This window comes from Protomyctophum parallelum (genome assembly GCF_964188405.1).
Source record: "Protomyctophum parallelum genome assembly, chromosome: 18".
Taxonomy (NCBI): domain Eukaryota; kingdom Metazoa; phylum Chordata; class Actinopteri; order Myctophiformes; family Myctophidae; genus Protomyctophum; species Protomyctophum parallelum.
The window spans coordinates 12,248,659-12,263,866 of record NC_139716.1 but is presented as its reverse complement, the minus strand read 5'-3'; the positions used below and the strand labels follow the sequence as shown (position 1 = coordinate 12,263,866).

At 46.0% G+C, this 15,208-nt stretch overlaps 2 protein-coding genes across 2 annotated transcripts in view; one reads left to right on the top strand and one right to left on the bottom strand.

Moving 5' to 3' along the window:
* The window catches only part of adgra3 (adhesion G protein-coupled receptor A3), a 79,009-nt gene that overhangs the window by 21,993 nt on the left and 41,808 nt on the right, over positions 1–15,208 (top strand). The window contains exon 3 of the mRNA XM_083789121.1: positions 10,571–10,642. Coding sequence (XP_083645247.1) covers positions 10,571–10,642 — 72 coding nt within the window. The remainder of the gene's footprint in view (positions 1–10,570; positions 10,643–15,208) is intronic.
* On the bottom strand, positions 12,650–14,008 carry LOC310875586 (E3 ubiquitin-protein ligase TRIM39-like; the record flags this gene model as incomplete). The annotated part of the gene is made up of 1 exon (XM_083788878.1): positions 12,650–14,008. One exon carries the CDS (start codon positions 14,006–14,008, stop codon positions 12,650–12,652), a length of 1,359 nt encoding a protein of 452 aa, XP_083645004.1.

The window sequence follows — 15,208 nt, the reverse complement described above, 5'->3', positions numbered from 1 at the left end:
AAAAAGCATTACGTTATACTTTAGCTATTGAAAAATAGCAGATCTACAAGCTCATCATAGCGCGGCAAGCTACGAGCTTGTAGGTCTGCTATTCTTTTTTTTATCGTGAAAAATCTTTGAAGATCGTTTTTTGTTTTTTTTTCAGAGCGTTTTTAACTCTAATCTTTGCTTCTGGGGGGGGGGGGGGGTCCCAGGAACAACATATTTTCAGATGGGGGTCGGGGGTCGACTTACATGTACGTTTTGAGGTCCTTGACATGAAAATGTTTTAGAACGACTGACATTTTTCACAAAACTTCTGTCAGGATTTTAGAAGGCATTTGTAGAATCGGGTCTAAATGGGTTAAAAAAGGCCAGAAGTCTGTGGGAGGTACGTCGTTTTGGGCCATCTGGTACCGGTTCAGCAGCCACTGCCAAAGTGGTTGAATAGAGAGTACAAACATGCCTTAACCCATTCTGACCTGAGATCAGATTCTAGAAATGTCTGTTTGAAAATGACAGTTTTCTGAAAAAGCTATGTTTCTATGTCAGTCGTTCTTCGATTTTTCAAAAATAGCAGACCTACAAGCTCGTAGCGCGCCACCGAGTGGCGCGCTATGAGCTTGTAGATCTGCTATTTTTCAATAGCTAAAGCATAACATAATGCTAACACCAAAAGCGGTCCTCGCTTAATGTTATAATGTTATAATGTCTCATAACTTGGTGAGAGTCGACGTCTCTGCGTCTACTTCTTCACAGGAGAAATTACAACAGTTTTTCTTTTTACAGCGTGACTTCTAAAAGGGGCTAGCTGTCTAGAAGTGTGTGTGTGTGTGTGTGTGTGTGTGTGTCTCCACGGCTAATCTGTCAAACCACTAGACCAATCAGCGCCAAATTACTTGTGCACACAAGTGCACAAGGAAGAAAATGTGATTTCCCCCCAACCCCTCCCCCAGCCATGAATATCTCTCACATTGTGAATTCATAATGTCAGTCCCTCCATATTTGGACAAGACAGACAGAGATCCAACAGGGAAGTCATGCCTGTTTTGTTTTTGTAACTTCACTGTTAACACTAGTCAACTAGTCAGTTAAAGGACCACTTCACCACTTTTCAACCTATCTTCATATAATAGGTCCTCACTAATAATCATGATAAAATTGCACGATTTCTTTTCTACTCAGTCTTTGTCTCATAGGACGGCTGTGGGCAGTTTAGAAACCGTCTTCCAGTGACATCATCATTAGGCAGATTTATTTTTAAACAAGATTTTTTTTTACAAAAATGTTTAGATTTTCATTATCGTGAGAACGATGGCTTCCATTTTCGCATTGCAACTTTTCAGGACTAGAAAGCCTGCAGTTTCTATTAGCCTGTATTCCCCATCGATGATGTCACTGGAAGACGATTTCTGAACTGCCCACAGCCCTCCTATGAGACACAGACCGAGTAGAAAAGAATTGCGCCATTTTTTTCATGATTATTTGTGAGGACCTACTATATGAAGATAGGTTGAAAAGTGGTGAAGTGGTCCTTTAACACTCTGGATTCTAGAGCGTCGCAGTCCTCATAGACATTTCAAAAAGTATTTATTTATAGACTTTTATAGTCGCATTGTGAGCTTGTAGATCGGCTATTTTCAATATATTTTGTACACATTTTGAACTTGTGTGAAATGGCACATTCTGCAATATGAATACTTACTTTAAGTACATTTTGATGCTGATACTTTTCTACTTTTACTCAAGTACATTTTCAATTCCGTACTTTTAGTTGTAACGTAAGGAGTTCTAAATTGCAGCATTGGTACTTTTACTTAAGTAAAACAATCGAGTGCTTTTTCCACCACTGCTGACTCGCATATATTGGTAAAGATATCTAACCATGTCCTAGCCCATTTTGAGCGGGAACCCCTTTTGGTGTTAGCATTATGTTACGCTTTAGCTATTGAAAAATAGCAGATCTACAAGCTCATAGCGCGCCACCGAGTGGCGCGCTACGAGCTTGTAGCTCTGCTATTTTTAAAAAAATCAAAGAACGACTGACAACTGTCCGGATGTAGAAGAAATTCATAGAATCCTTCCCAGGTCAAAATGGGTTAAGTAAAACAACCGAGTACTTTTTCCACCACTGCTAACTCGCATATATTGGTAAAGATATCCACCCTAGATGGTCCTATAGATTGATTTGAAGGATCTGTAGGAAATGCTCCCTCCCTCCTGGCCTTTGGATTGGGTCAGAGTTCTTCAAAGCTCGGGTTGGAGCAGACAAACATGAGGCTGCAGTACACACCGACCGACCCACCGGATACACAAAGTGTAAAGAAGGAAAGGCTTTGATCTTCCTTTATCAGAGGAAGGGAAGGAAGGAAGCCTTCGAGGCGCGACTGTTGCTCTCTGCCAACGGCTGGTCCTTCTGTCTGTCTGTCTGTCTGTCTGTCTGTCTGTCTGTCTGTCTGTCTGTCTGTCTGTCTGTCTGTCTGTCTGTCTGTCTGTCTGTGAGATGAGATTGAGATGAGATTCAATTTATTGTCAATGTACAAAGGAAAGGAAAGGTACCATGTTTACCCAGGGTAACTGGACTAAGCTCAAGAACTTGTTTACAGCCAGGCCCTGCTCATAGAACATTTCATGGTAGGGGTTCAATGCCTTGTCCAAGGGCACTTCAGCGGTGGTAATTTTAACGTGCCGGTCCGGGGATATGAACTATAGCGACCTTCACGATATCAAGACCGTTCGGCCACCGCTGCCTCAACAGTACAAGTGCAGCACAGCACAGCGAAAAGTTTTTTTCGCATCTCACCACCAAAGGTGCAAACAAATGTCAGTAATGAGGATACATTAATTACAGTAGTGCAGTAGTAACCGTAGAATGGGCTGAGCAGTATAGTCATTTCAATAAATAAATAAATAATGATATGAGAAGGAAGAAGAAAGACATGATCTGTCCATATTATTGCACGTGGCCCTGAATGCACAGAGTGCTAAACTAAGGACCAGAGACCATGCATATTATTCCACAAGTCCAGTGGCCATATTATCACACGAGTCCACATAGTGTTATAACTTATAGACTAGGATGTGTCCAGAGTCTCGGATGCGGAAACCCCTTTTGGTGTTAGCATCATGTTATGCTTTAGCTATTGAAAAATAGCAGATCTACAAGCTCGTAGCGCGCCACTCGTCTGCTATTTTTTTTTAAATCGAAGAACGACTGACATAGAAACATAGCTTTTTCAGAAAACTGTCAGGATGTAGAAGACCTTTTTAGAATCTGTTCTCAGGTCAGAATGGGACAGGGATGGTGGATGGGTTTGGGGGAGGGGGGGCTGGCAGACGCTGGAGGAGGGAGAGGAGTGGATTAGGAGTTTAGGTAGATGACAGTGGAGGGGAAGAAGCCGTCTGTCTCTGTCCATAGGCTAGCTGAATACTGGACAACTCACCCCGGTGCTTGCCCGTTTTTCCTCCCGGAGTTTTCACCAGTGAGGGGGATAACTTTGTAATATGCTATTGGCTGTTTGTATTCTTTTTGGAAAAAATATAAAAAGATACTCCTGTGGAAAGGCTATATTATTTTACTTATATTGACCCTATAAACAATTTAGTATTATTTAGTATATGTAAGGTTTTGCCCACTCAAATGGTACCTCGTCAGATAATCCCCACATATCCTACAACAACTTCTGTGAACAGACTTCACTGTAGTAGCTTTTCATAAATTATATTTGTACTTAGGCTGTCTGCTGTCATGAAAGTTTATAGTTAGAGAAATCCAAAGTCCAGCCGTCTGCTGTCCAGCCTCTCCCACCCCTCACTGGGGAAGAATCTGGGAGGAAAACAGAAACGGGGTGAGTTGTCTTGTTACCGGCTAGCTTTACCTCAGAGAGCAGCTCCCATTGTGACTAGCCGTAGAGACCCCCCCCCGACAGCCCCACCCTGTTCCACCCCCCCCCCCCACACACACACACACACACCCACATCCAGTGAAGAGCTGCTTTGCTCGCTTGCTTTGTCATTGTAATGAGGCCAAGCCGAGGCCAGAGGTGTCGGCAGCATGACGCACACACACACACACACACACACACACACACACACACACACACACACAATGCCAGCGCGGCTACATACTAGAAGCCTCCCCCCTTTCATTGGCTCCCTCACACTCCCCACCCCGTCGTCACACCTCTTGCTTTCACAGTAAAAAAAAAGAGAAGGTTATTTTTTACAGTAAAGAAAGAAGAGGTGATTTCTGGTGCCTTATGGGTCTGTCTGTAATAATAATAATATGCTCCTAAAGGTATCCAGGCTCTTTTCCTTTCCCCACATTCCTTCCTTCCTCCGACACTTCTTATCTTTTCACAGTTTCCCGTAGTTTGACAAAGGAAGAGAGAGAGAGACTATGGTCTCTCCCTCGACTGCCCGCATCCAGTTGTGAACCAACGCTCACTGAGGCAACGGCAGCTGCTCTGAATGGCGAGGGAGGGAGAATCAATTAACCCTCTCCTCTGGCGCCCAGCGTGAAATCGCAGAGTAACTGTGGAGACCGCTGCTTTTGGTCGGGGCCAAAAAGGTGTCACTGACTGACTGAATTAAAATGCGTTGTGGCTGGGCCCTACAGAAAGAAAAAAAAAACCCATTATCACATTCTCCCCTCACAGACATGTATTAATATTATGAGCCACGGCTTCATGAGGGACACGAGTTGCATGCTAATTCCTTTGGCCAAATGCAGTGCTTTGGACTCAGAGTATAGTGCTTCTAATGGAAATTACAGCCGAGGCACGCCATGTGTGTTGCCTGCTGAAATGATTAGTAACTGCTGCACATTTACTGCATAGTACACATCTGTACGATCATAAAGTCTGTGTGTAGCATGCATACACATCTGTACGATCATAAAGTCTGTGTGTGAAGTTGTTATTCGGCAATGTGTTTATATTTCTTTACTGTTGAGAGGTAGAATGGGGGGGTTAAAACCCATTCTGGGGCGGGAACCTTTTTTGGTGTTAGCATTATGTTATGCTTTAGCTGTTGACAAATAGCAGATCTACAAGCTCATAGCGCGCCATGAGCTTGTAGGTCTGCTATTTTTTGAAAAATCGAAGAACGACTGACATAGAAACATAGCTTTTTGCAGAAAACTGTCAGGATGTAGAAGACATTTTTAGAATCTGATCTCAGGTCAAAAACAAACAAGTAGCAATCCATCATACTGTTCTGAGCTGCTCGATTGTCTCTTTGCAGTGGGAGTGTTCACAGTGTATTGTCACAATTCAAACGCATCATATACGTCATGTTCAAGTCCAAAAATGCAGATCTACAAGCTTATAGCGCGCCACCGAGTGGATTTAAAATTTTGAGGTCAGGCCTAAATGGGGTAAACTTAAATCTGTAGTCATTTGTCAAGATGTCCATATCTATCTCTGGACGATGAACCCCAATTTCCTGTGTATGTAGTGCAACCTTCCTGACTAAAGTCAACGTTGCACACTTTGCTTCTTCACAATCTGTTAATGTTATGCCCAAAACACGGCCATGACTAATTCAGGGACTTAAATATCATGTCACAAAATGTCACTATAAACTATACAAGAAACCGCTTCTAGACATTCACAGCGATGAGCAGCCTCTCAAAATAACTTCATTGGAATCTTCTTAGCACGAGGAGGAGGATGAGGACAAATTCAGAATAATTTAAATTCATCCAGTAATTCTCTTTACAGAGTGTGACATTAAGCGTGTTCCTACTAATAGGTTTATAAAGATGTCAGCAGGTCAATAAAATTGTTCAACCACAGGCTGTCACTTTCCCATATAATGTCCCACGAGCTTGTAGATGTCGCTACGAGCTTGTAGATGTCCTCCAACCACCTCAAGCTGAACCCAGACGAGACTGAGCTTCCCTTCTTCCCAGCTAAGTCCTGCCCTATGCCGGAGCTAACTCTCTCCGTAGACAACGCCCTGGTAACGTATGCACCGACAGCCAGGAACCTTGGTGTTGTCCTGGACAGTCCGCGCTCGTTCAAAACTCACATCACAGCTGTCACGACTCGATCCTGTAGGTTCACACTCTATAACATACGACGAATTAGACCGTTCCTCACCCAGGAGTCAGCCCAGCTCCTAATCCAGACAATAGTCTTGTCAAAACTTCACTATTGTAACTCCCTCATTACTGATCCAAATGCTCCAGCTCGCTTGGTCTTCAATCAGCCAAAATTCTCACACGTCTCCCCCTTCTCCTCTCCCTCCACTGGCTCCCGGTCGCTGCCCGCACAGAATACAAAACTCTGATGCTGGCATTCAAAGCAACCAAAGGTACGGCTCCCCCATATCTCGCAAGTATGATCGAACCCTACAAACCCTCCCGCCGCACTCAGATCAGCCAACGCAGGGAAACTGGAAGTACCCTCACTAAAAACGCCGGGACAACGCTCCACACGTCCCAAACTCTTCTCCCTTCTGGCTCCAAAACTATGGAATGCACTTCCCATTAAATCAGAACTGCAGCATCACTCCCAATCTTCCGCCATAGTCTGAAAACCCACCTTTTCAGACTCCATCATGGCCCATAGCACTTACCCCACCCCCTTAGATAGCACTTTTTGTAGAATTAGATAGCATTTGATACAGACTTCTACCATGTTATGTAGACAGCACTAGAATTGCATTGTATGTACTATGTAGTCATAGCACTTCATAGTACATATGTATAGCATAGTACAGTATATATGTATAGTTTATATGTATAGTTTCATTATATAGATATTCCACTGTTAGGTTCTTAGCTTACGCATGTTTCAAACTAGTTTTTATGTATGTTTTATTGCCATGCTTTTTGTTCTTGCTTAATGTAAATCGCTCTGGATTAAGAGCGTCTGCTAAATGCCTAAATTGTAGATCTGCTATTTTTTGAAAAATCGTGTAAATGTGTCTCAAATCTGGAACTGGAACTGGAACAACAATATTTTCAGATGGGGGGGGCCGTGGGCCCCCCATCTGAAAATACAGATAATTCTGGGGGTCCTTGACATGAAAAAGGTTGAGCACCACTGACATAGAAACATGGGTTTTTTCAGAAAACTTGAAGCCGGGCCTCGGGTCCCAATGGGTTAAATATGATGGCTGAATTCTCACCAGTTAACCTATTTTGGGCGGAACCCCTTTTGGTGTTAGCATTATGCTATGCTTTAGCTATTGAAAAATAGCAGATCTACAAGCTCATAGCGAGCATACGAGCTTGTAGGTCTGCTATTTGACATAGACTGACATAGACATTGCTGTCGACTGACACAGAAACATAGCTTTTTCAGAAAACTGTCAGGATAGAATCTGATCTCGGGTCAGAATGGGTTAAAATCTTGCCTTTCCTCAAGGCTCACTAGTCCTGGGACCTTTAAAGGAACGGTCGGTTGGTCACAATGGTGAATTAATCTGATACATGTGATGTTTTGCCCTCTCTGTGAGCTCCAACATACTGTGGAACTGAGGGAGTCAGTGCTGCCCTAAGCTAAGAACAATACTGTGGAACTTGGGAGTTCTTAGCCTAGGATAAGAACAATACTGTGGAACTTGGGAGTTCTTAGCCCTAGGCTAAGAACAATACTGTGGAACGTGGGAGTTCTTAGCCCTAGGCTAAGAACAATACTGTGGAACTTGGGAGTTCTTAGCCCTATAGGCTAAGAACAATAATGTGGAACTTGGGAGTTCTTAAGGCCTATTCATAGTCTGTATTTTCGGTGGCGAGGTGACCACCGGAGCTGAAATAACGTTGAGCGGTGGTAAGTAAAAACAGAGAGAAGGGCTGTAGCGGTGTCGGTGGTTTGCTCTTCACCGTGGCTCAGTGACGTCTAAGAACGCTAAGAACAATACTGTGGAACTTGGGAGTTCTTAGCCCTATAGGCTAAGAACAATACTGTGGAATGTGGGAGTTCTTAGCCCTAGGCTAAGAACAATACTGTTGAAGTAAAAGGAAGAAATCAGGTGCTATTCTCTAGGATGGGGCAAGTAGTCAAGTAGTGTACGAAATAAATCACACTTGTGTGAAGTGAGGGGCGCTCTTATCATCATACATCACATTCCGTGCTCAGCCAATCTCATCAGTCAACTCACCTGCTGATTTTTTGAAAAATCGTGAAAATGTGCCTCAAATCTTTGAGAATATATTATTACAGAGTGAACATTTGAACTCAAATCTTTGATTCTGGGGTCCCTGGAACAACATATTTTCAGATGGGGGGGGGGGGGGGGGGGGGAATTACATATAGTTTTTGGGGTCCTTGACATGAAATATTGAGCTGACCACTGATACAGAAACATGAGGCTTTTCAGAAAACTGTCAGGATTTTGAAGACATTTTTTGAAAATGTCGACGTCGGGTCTAAATGCTAGCTCACATGAAAAGCTATGGCTAGCGATAACCCCCCCCCCCCCCCCCCACCATCTGTGAGCTATATTCCGAAGCCTGACGACACTCCTGCCGGCCTTTCCAGCCCAGCCCCCCCCCCCCCCCCCCCCCCCCAACCCTCCATTTGGGGATGACGGCTCCCTCCTCCTCCTCAAACATCAAACGACCCGAGTTTCCCCAGAGGGACCGTCTGTATACGGGGCTCAGGTGGCGACTCGCCCCCCCTCCCCCCCCCCCCCTGAACCCGCTCTGTAATGAGTGACTGTGCGGTGCCAACGCAGGTGAACGCTGCAGGTATTCTGTGACCGCAAGAAGAGAGCCTTTGAAGCTCGCCGAGGAGGAGGTTCTGCCTGGAACTGGTGTGTGTGTGTGTGTGTGTGTGTGTGTGTGTGTGTGTGTGTGTGTGTGTGTGTGTGTGTGTGTGTGTGTGTGTGTGTGTGTGTGTGTGTGTGTGTGTGTGTGTGTGTGTGTGTGTGTGTGTGTGTGTGTGTGTGTGTGTGTGTGTGTGTGTGTGTGTGTGTCTCTCTCGCCAGGTTGTCGTCAGTGGTTGTGTGATGATGATTGATTGCATTGGGGGGGGGGGGGGTCGTGTGCTCTTCTAACAGGTGTCTGCTTGGGGGGTCTGATGGGGTGTGTGTGTGCGTGCCAGTCTTTTCTGCTGTGCACAACAATTAACCGTAGCAGTGAGTGGGTCAGTGTGGAGCTTTAAACTGCTACTCTATAGGTCGGGGGTTCACTGTGTTAATGTAAACTCATACTTAAAGTCTCTGAGAAATCAATTTCGGGAGACAATAAATGCCTGCGGCCTCCGAGGCTAGGTTAAGTTACCACCTGACATCATGGAATGATGGAGGTACCACCTGACATCATGGAATGATGGAGGTACCACCTGACATCATGGAATGATGGAGGTACCACCTGACATCATGGAATGATGGAGGTACCACCTGACATCATGGAATGATGGAGGTACCACCTGACATCATGGAATGATGGAGGTACCACCTGACATCATGGAATGATGGAGGTACCACCTGACATCATGGAATGATGGAGGTACCACCTGACATCATGGAATGATGGAGGTACCACCTGACATCATGGAATGATGGAGGTACCACCTGACATCATGGAATGATGGAGGTACCACCTGACATCATGGAATGATGGAGGTACCACCTGACATCATGGAATGATGGAGGTACCACCTGACATCATGGAATGATGGAGGTACCACCTGACGTCATGGAATGATGGTGGTACCACCTGACGTCATGGAATGATGGTGGTACCACCTGACGTCATGGAATGATGGTGGTACCACCTGACATCATGGAATGATGGAGGTACCACCTGACGTCATGGAATGATGGTGGTACCACCTGACGTCATGGAATGATGGTGGTACCACCTGACGTCATGGAATGATGGTGGTACCACCTGACATCATGGAATGATGGTGGTACCACCTGACGTCATGGAATGATGGAGGTACCACCTGACGTCATGGAATGATGGAGGTACCACCTGACGTCATGGAATGATGGTGGTACCACCTGACGTCATGGAATGATGGTGGTACCACCTGACGTCATGGAATGATGGTGGTACCACCTGACATCATGGAATGATGGTGGTACCACCTGACATCATGGAATGATGGTGGTACCACCTGACATCATGGAATGATGGAGGTACCACCTGACATCATAATGATGGTGGTACCACCTGACGTCATGGAATGATGGTGGTACCACCTGACGTCATGGAATGATGGAGGTACCACCTGACATCATAATGATGGTGGTACCACCTGACGTCATGTAATGATGGTGGTACCACCTGACATCATGGAATGATGGTGGTACCACCTGACCTGAGATCAGATTCTAAAAATGTCAGTTGTTCTTCGATTTTTCAAAAATAGCAGACCTACAAGCTCGTAGCTTGAGCTTGTAGATCTGCTATTTTTCAATAGCTAAAGCATAACATAATGCTAACACCAAAAGGGGTTCCCGCCCAAAATTGGTTAATACTTCTCTCTGTCGTGAGGGGTTTCCAAATGTGCTTGAATAACGTGATCCTATTTATGCAAAGAAGAACCAAAAGAGAGGAATGTGTAAAATGGCAGTTATAATAAGCTTGTTGTTCGTGGCCTAAACTCGAGTGTTTGTTTGTTCACAGGGACCTGCGGAGCAACGTGATCAACCACATCGAACCAGGAGCGTTCCTTGGCCTGCCAGCACTCAAGAAACTGTGAGTAACCACCAGCTCATTGTCAGCGCCACCTCCTCTCCTCTCCTCTCCTCTCCTCTCCTCTCCTCTCCTCTCCTCTCCTCTCCTCTCCTCTCCTCTCCTCTCCTCTCCTCTCCTCTCCTCTCCTCTCCTCTCTGGCCCCTTTTCCACCGGTTGGTTCCCAATGGGTACCGGTTCAGTTCTTTTTGGTTCTTAGTCCATGAGCCAGATAACCAAAATTGGTGGGAAAAACTAGACCTATATTAAATTGTTTATAGGATCAATACAAGTAGCTTTTTCATATTTTCGATTATTTTGCATATTTTCCTACATAATGCCTCATTATGGGTTTGTTATCAAAGTCCCAAAAAAAAGGGTAGGCAGGTACCCTCACAAAAACATGCAGTAATCCTGGTCTCTAAACTGCCATCCTCTGGCCAGCCGGGGCGCCTGATGGAGGGGAAAGGAACTGGTCTCTAAACTGCCTCCCCCTGGCCACCCGGGGCGCCTGATGGAGGGGAAAGGAACTGGTCTCTAAACTGCCTCCCCCTGGCCACCCGGGGCGCCTGATGGAGGGGAAAGGAACTGGTCTCTAAACTGCCTCCCCCTGGCCAGCCGGGGCGCCTGATGGAGGGGAAAGGAACTGGTCGGAATAACGTGTTCCTTCCACGCGCTACGTCCAACCAGGGAAACTCCCCCCTGTCAGGTGTAAAGGAGCAACTTGGACACTCAGGCATGAAGGAAGCATGAGTTCACGTCTGTACTGAATATATGCTACAAGCATTCCTCTGTCTGTACTGAATAAATGCTACATGCATTCCTCTGTCTGTAGTGAATAAATGCTACATGCATTCCCTTGTCTGTACTGAATAAATGCTACATGCATTCCTCTGTCTGTAGTGAATAAATGCTGCATGCATTCCTCCCTCCCTCCCTCCAGACGTTTTTACGATTATACCCACCAAAACACACTCATTTGCCGGTCATTCTTTTTACTGTGGTTTCCACGAGGGTTAATGAAATGTGTTGTAAGACAACAATAACACAACAACCAGTGTTTCTGTTAGATTTAGCAAAGTGTTAATTGTGTTTTCATGTTCATTTTTATGTGTGTGGGTCAACATTACAAGTGTGCTATTTTATTTTTTGTTCTCTTTTTCTTTTGTTTCTTTTGTTGGAAATATATTTGCAACCACAGATTCCCCAGAGAGGCTGTAGTAGTACATTGTCTGAGTTTTAACCCATTTTGTGTGGAACCCATTTTGGTGTTAGCACTATGTCATGCTTTAGCTATTGAAAAATAGCAGATCTACAAGCTCATAGCGCGCCACCGAGTGGCGCGCTGTGAGCTATGACACATACACACTGCACACAGTGACATGGGGTGGTTGTACTTGGTCAGATGCTCACAGTGACATGGGGTGGTTGTACTTGGTCAGATGCTCACAGTGACATGGGGTGGTTGTACTTGGTATAGATGCTCACAGGGACATGGGGTGGTTGTACTTGGTCAGATGCTCAGAGAAGTTCAGTCACACGAGAGAGACTCGGAGTAGAGTCGCTGCTTCTTTGCCTGGAAAGGAGCCAGCTTAGGTGGTTCGGGCACCTGGTTAGGATGCCTCTCGGGCACCTCCCTATAGGGGAGGTCCTCGATGCACGTCCCACTGAGAGGAGACCCCGGGGCAGGCCATGCACCAAGCACCCACACCCCCGCACGCACACGTTCACACACACACACACACACACACACACACCACACACACACACAGAGAACACTGTCACCAGGTCTATGAAAGCAAGCCCACAAAAAATGTCATTCAACACGCTACTTACACACACTACCACTCGCATACAATACGTGGACCTGGCAACACTACATTAAGCTCTTCCCATTGGCTGAAACCCCACCACGTGACCCACGCCGGAAATTAGACACACACTATTTTAAAATAGTTTATTGGTGTTTTTTTCTTCTTTTTTTCCATTTATTTTTGCATCAATAGACGTTTAAATCATTTATTGGAGACTTCATGTTTTTCTTCTTTTGGAAGACGGAGGGAACATGTTCCCTCCGTCTTCCCCGAGACCAGCGTCCATGTTGACAGGAGAGATGATCAGAGGAGCAGAGTTTGTACCATTTTCGTTCAAACTTGGACTGAAGATTGGAAAGAGTCTCTCAGTGAAGGAGCAGCCGGTGAAAGAGTAGAGGTGAACTCTTGTCTCCACGTCATAAAAGGAGACCAGACCCTCCTCATAGTCCACAAACACTCCCACTTTCTGGAGCTCCTCTCCTATAGGGAGGAGGACAGAAGGGCCAGCAGCAGCCCAGTACTTATTTCCATTCCTCCTTATAGTCCAGTAACCATTGGTGGGGGTCAGTGTGATTGTTCCCTTCCTGTTGATGGACTCTCTGGCCACTCCTAAATCCCAGTCAGTCTTCCCTCCAACCTGAACCTCATAGTAGGACCTTCCTGAGGAGAAGCTTGGTTGTCCTAAGACATTGACACATAGAGAGAAACTCTCTGTGTTGTCAGGGAGATTCTTCCTTTCGTCTCCATGCCTCACTTGTTTTCCATCCTCAGACAGGATGAGGTTGGGATGTGCTGTGTCAGGGTCCAGGGTCACATCCACCTCATATTTCTGGATGATTTTCAGCTCAACATCACACAGATTCTTCTTCATCTCTTGACTGAGTGTCTTCTCCAGCTGAGACACGGCTGTCCTCACAGTCCCCACATGTGAAGACGGACGGACATTGACCTTTGCCCAGTCCTTGGTGGGTCTCCACCCTGTGTTGTTGGATGTGAAGTTCTGGAGGAGGTGGAGGTGGTCTTCAGAGTTTGAAAGCTGTTCCATCTCAGAGCTTCTCTCCTCTAACTGAGTGATTTCCTGTTTCAGATCTTCGATGAAGCCTTCAGCCTGTTTCTCTGCTGTTTCCTGCTTGTCTTCAATCACACCAATGAGCTCCGCCTGGCTTCTCTCAACACAGCTGATAAGAGCAGTGAAGACCTGCACACTGTCTGCTATCACTGTGTCTGCATCTTTCCTGCTGATCTCTACTGAGCGTTTGACCTCCTGGATCTTCTCTCGTCTCTCCTGGATCATCTGCTGGATTTCAGTCTTTGCTTTATGTTCTTCTTTCAACTTGTGACTCCTGAACTGTTGAGCCATCTCAGAAATAAAACTATTGACAGATAAGTCCGGCCTCGCATTGAAGGTCTTTGCACACAGTGGACACCTGCACACATCACTAGTGTCCCAGTAACGTGTGATGCAGGCTTTGCAGTAGTTGTGTCCGCACGGAGTGGCGACCGGATCAGTGAACACATCCATGCAGATGGAGCACAGGAAGTGCTCTTCAGACAGGAGACCGCTGGTGGACGCCATTTCTACACCGCTGATAGTCAAAGTGAAAGTGGAGGAAGCGTCAGGTTGAAGTGGCGAGAAAGAAGTGCTGTCTTGGAGAGAAACACTGCTTCTCTCTAAAGCATCCATTAGAGCTTATATAGAGCTCTGATGGATGCTACGTCACATCTCGCTGATGTCACCATGAGTCACGTGTCTATATATCCATATTAGAATCTGATCTCAGGTCAGAATGGAAAACTGTCAGGATGTAGAAGACATCTTTAGAATCTGATCTCAGGTCAGAACGGGTTAATGAGGCATGTATGTGCGTACTAAGCAGCATTGTGTGGTTGTGCGTTTCGATGCTTTTTAACTGTTTTGTGCAAAGTAAGTAAAATTCTCGTCACGTATCCGTCTCGTTATGAACCCACAGCTGTTGATTGGTTCCTGCTGTGTGCCCCGCCCCCTCCTCGCCAGTCTTGTAGTGAAGTGGGGCCAAAGTGTTGTCCGTGGACCCTCCCAGGGCTCCTCGAGGAGGTTCCAGGGGGTCTGGAGCAAAAATTAGCTAATTTAGTATCAAAAATCAGATGACCCGCCATGATTGGCGGAAGGCCCCTCTCTATCCTGATTGGATGAAGGCTGGGCCACCTAGCCAAAAACAAAACCTTTTTCGACCCAGGGAGGAACTCCTTATATGGTCAGCAGCACACTCTATAGTAGGGAGAATTATCACAACAAAACAAAAAAAATAAGTGATATTTGAATTAAGTGAAATCACTGAATATACGACATAAATCCTAGTGTCAACAAAACATTGAACGCGGTCTCTGTGGGCAATTTTGGCGGTCCTTGACATAGAATGAATCTGGTCCGGTCTCCCCCCCCCCCCCCCCCCCCCCCCCCTGCCACAACAAGGGTTCAACAATGCAGCTTTCCTTTAAGAGAACTGTACTGTTGTGTAGTTGTCGTAGTGTTTCCTGGTGTCTATAAGGGAATGGTGGTCAAGCAGCAGCCCAGAGCCCACCCTCCACTTCTGGGCTCTCTCTCTCTCTCTCCGGGCCTGGGTCTGGGTCTGGGCTCCTCCCAGAGCCCACCCTCCACTTCTGGGCTCTCTCTCTACCGGGCCTGGGCGGCTCCTGGCCAGGGACCACTCAGACAGCATGAGGCCCTCTCCACTTTCACACGCGAGGGGAAAAGGGGGCTCTGTGTGTGTGCGACTGTGTGACTGTGTGTGTGTGT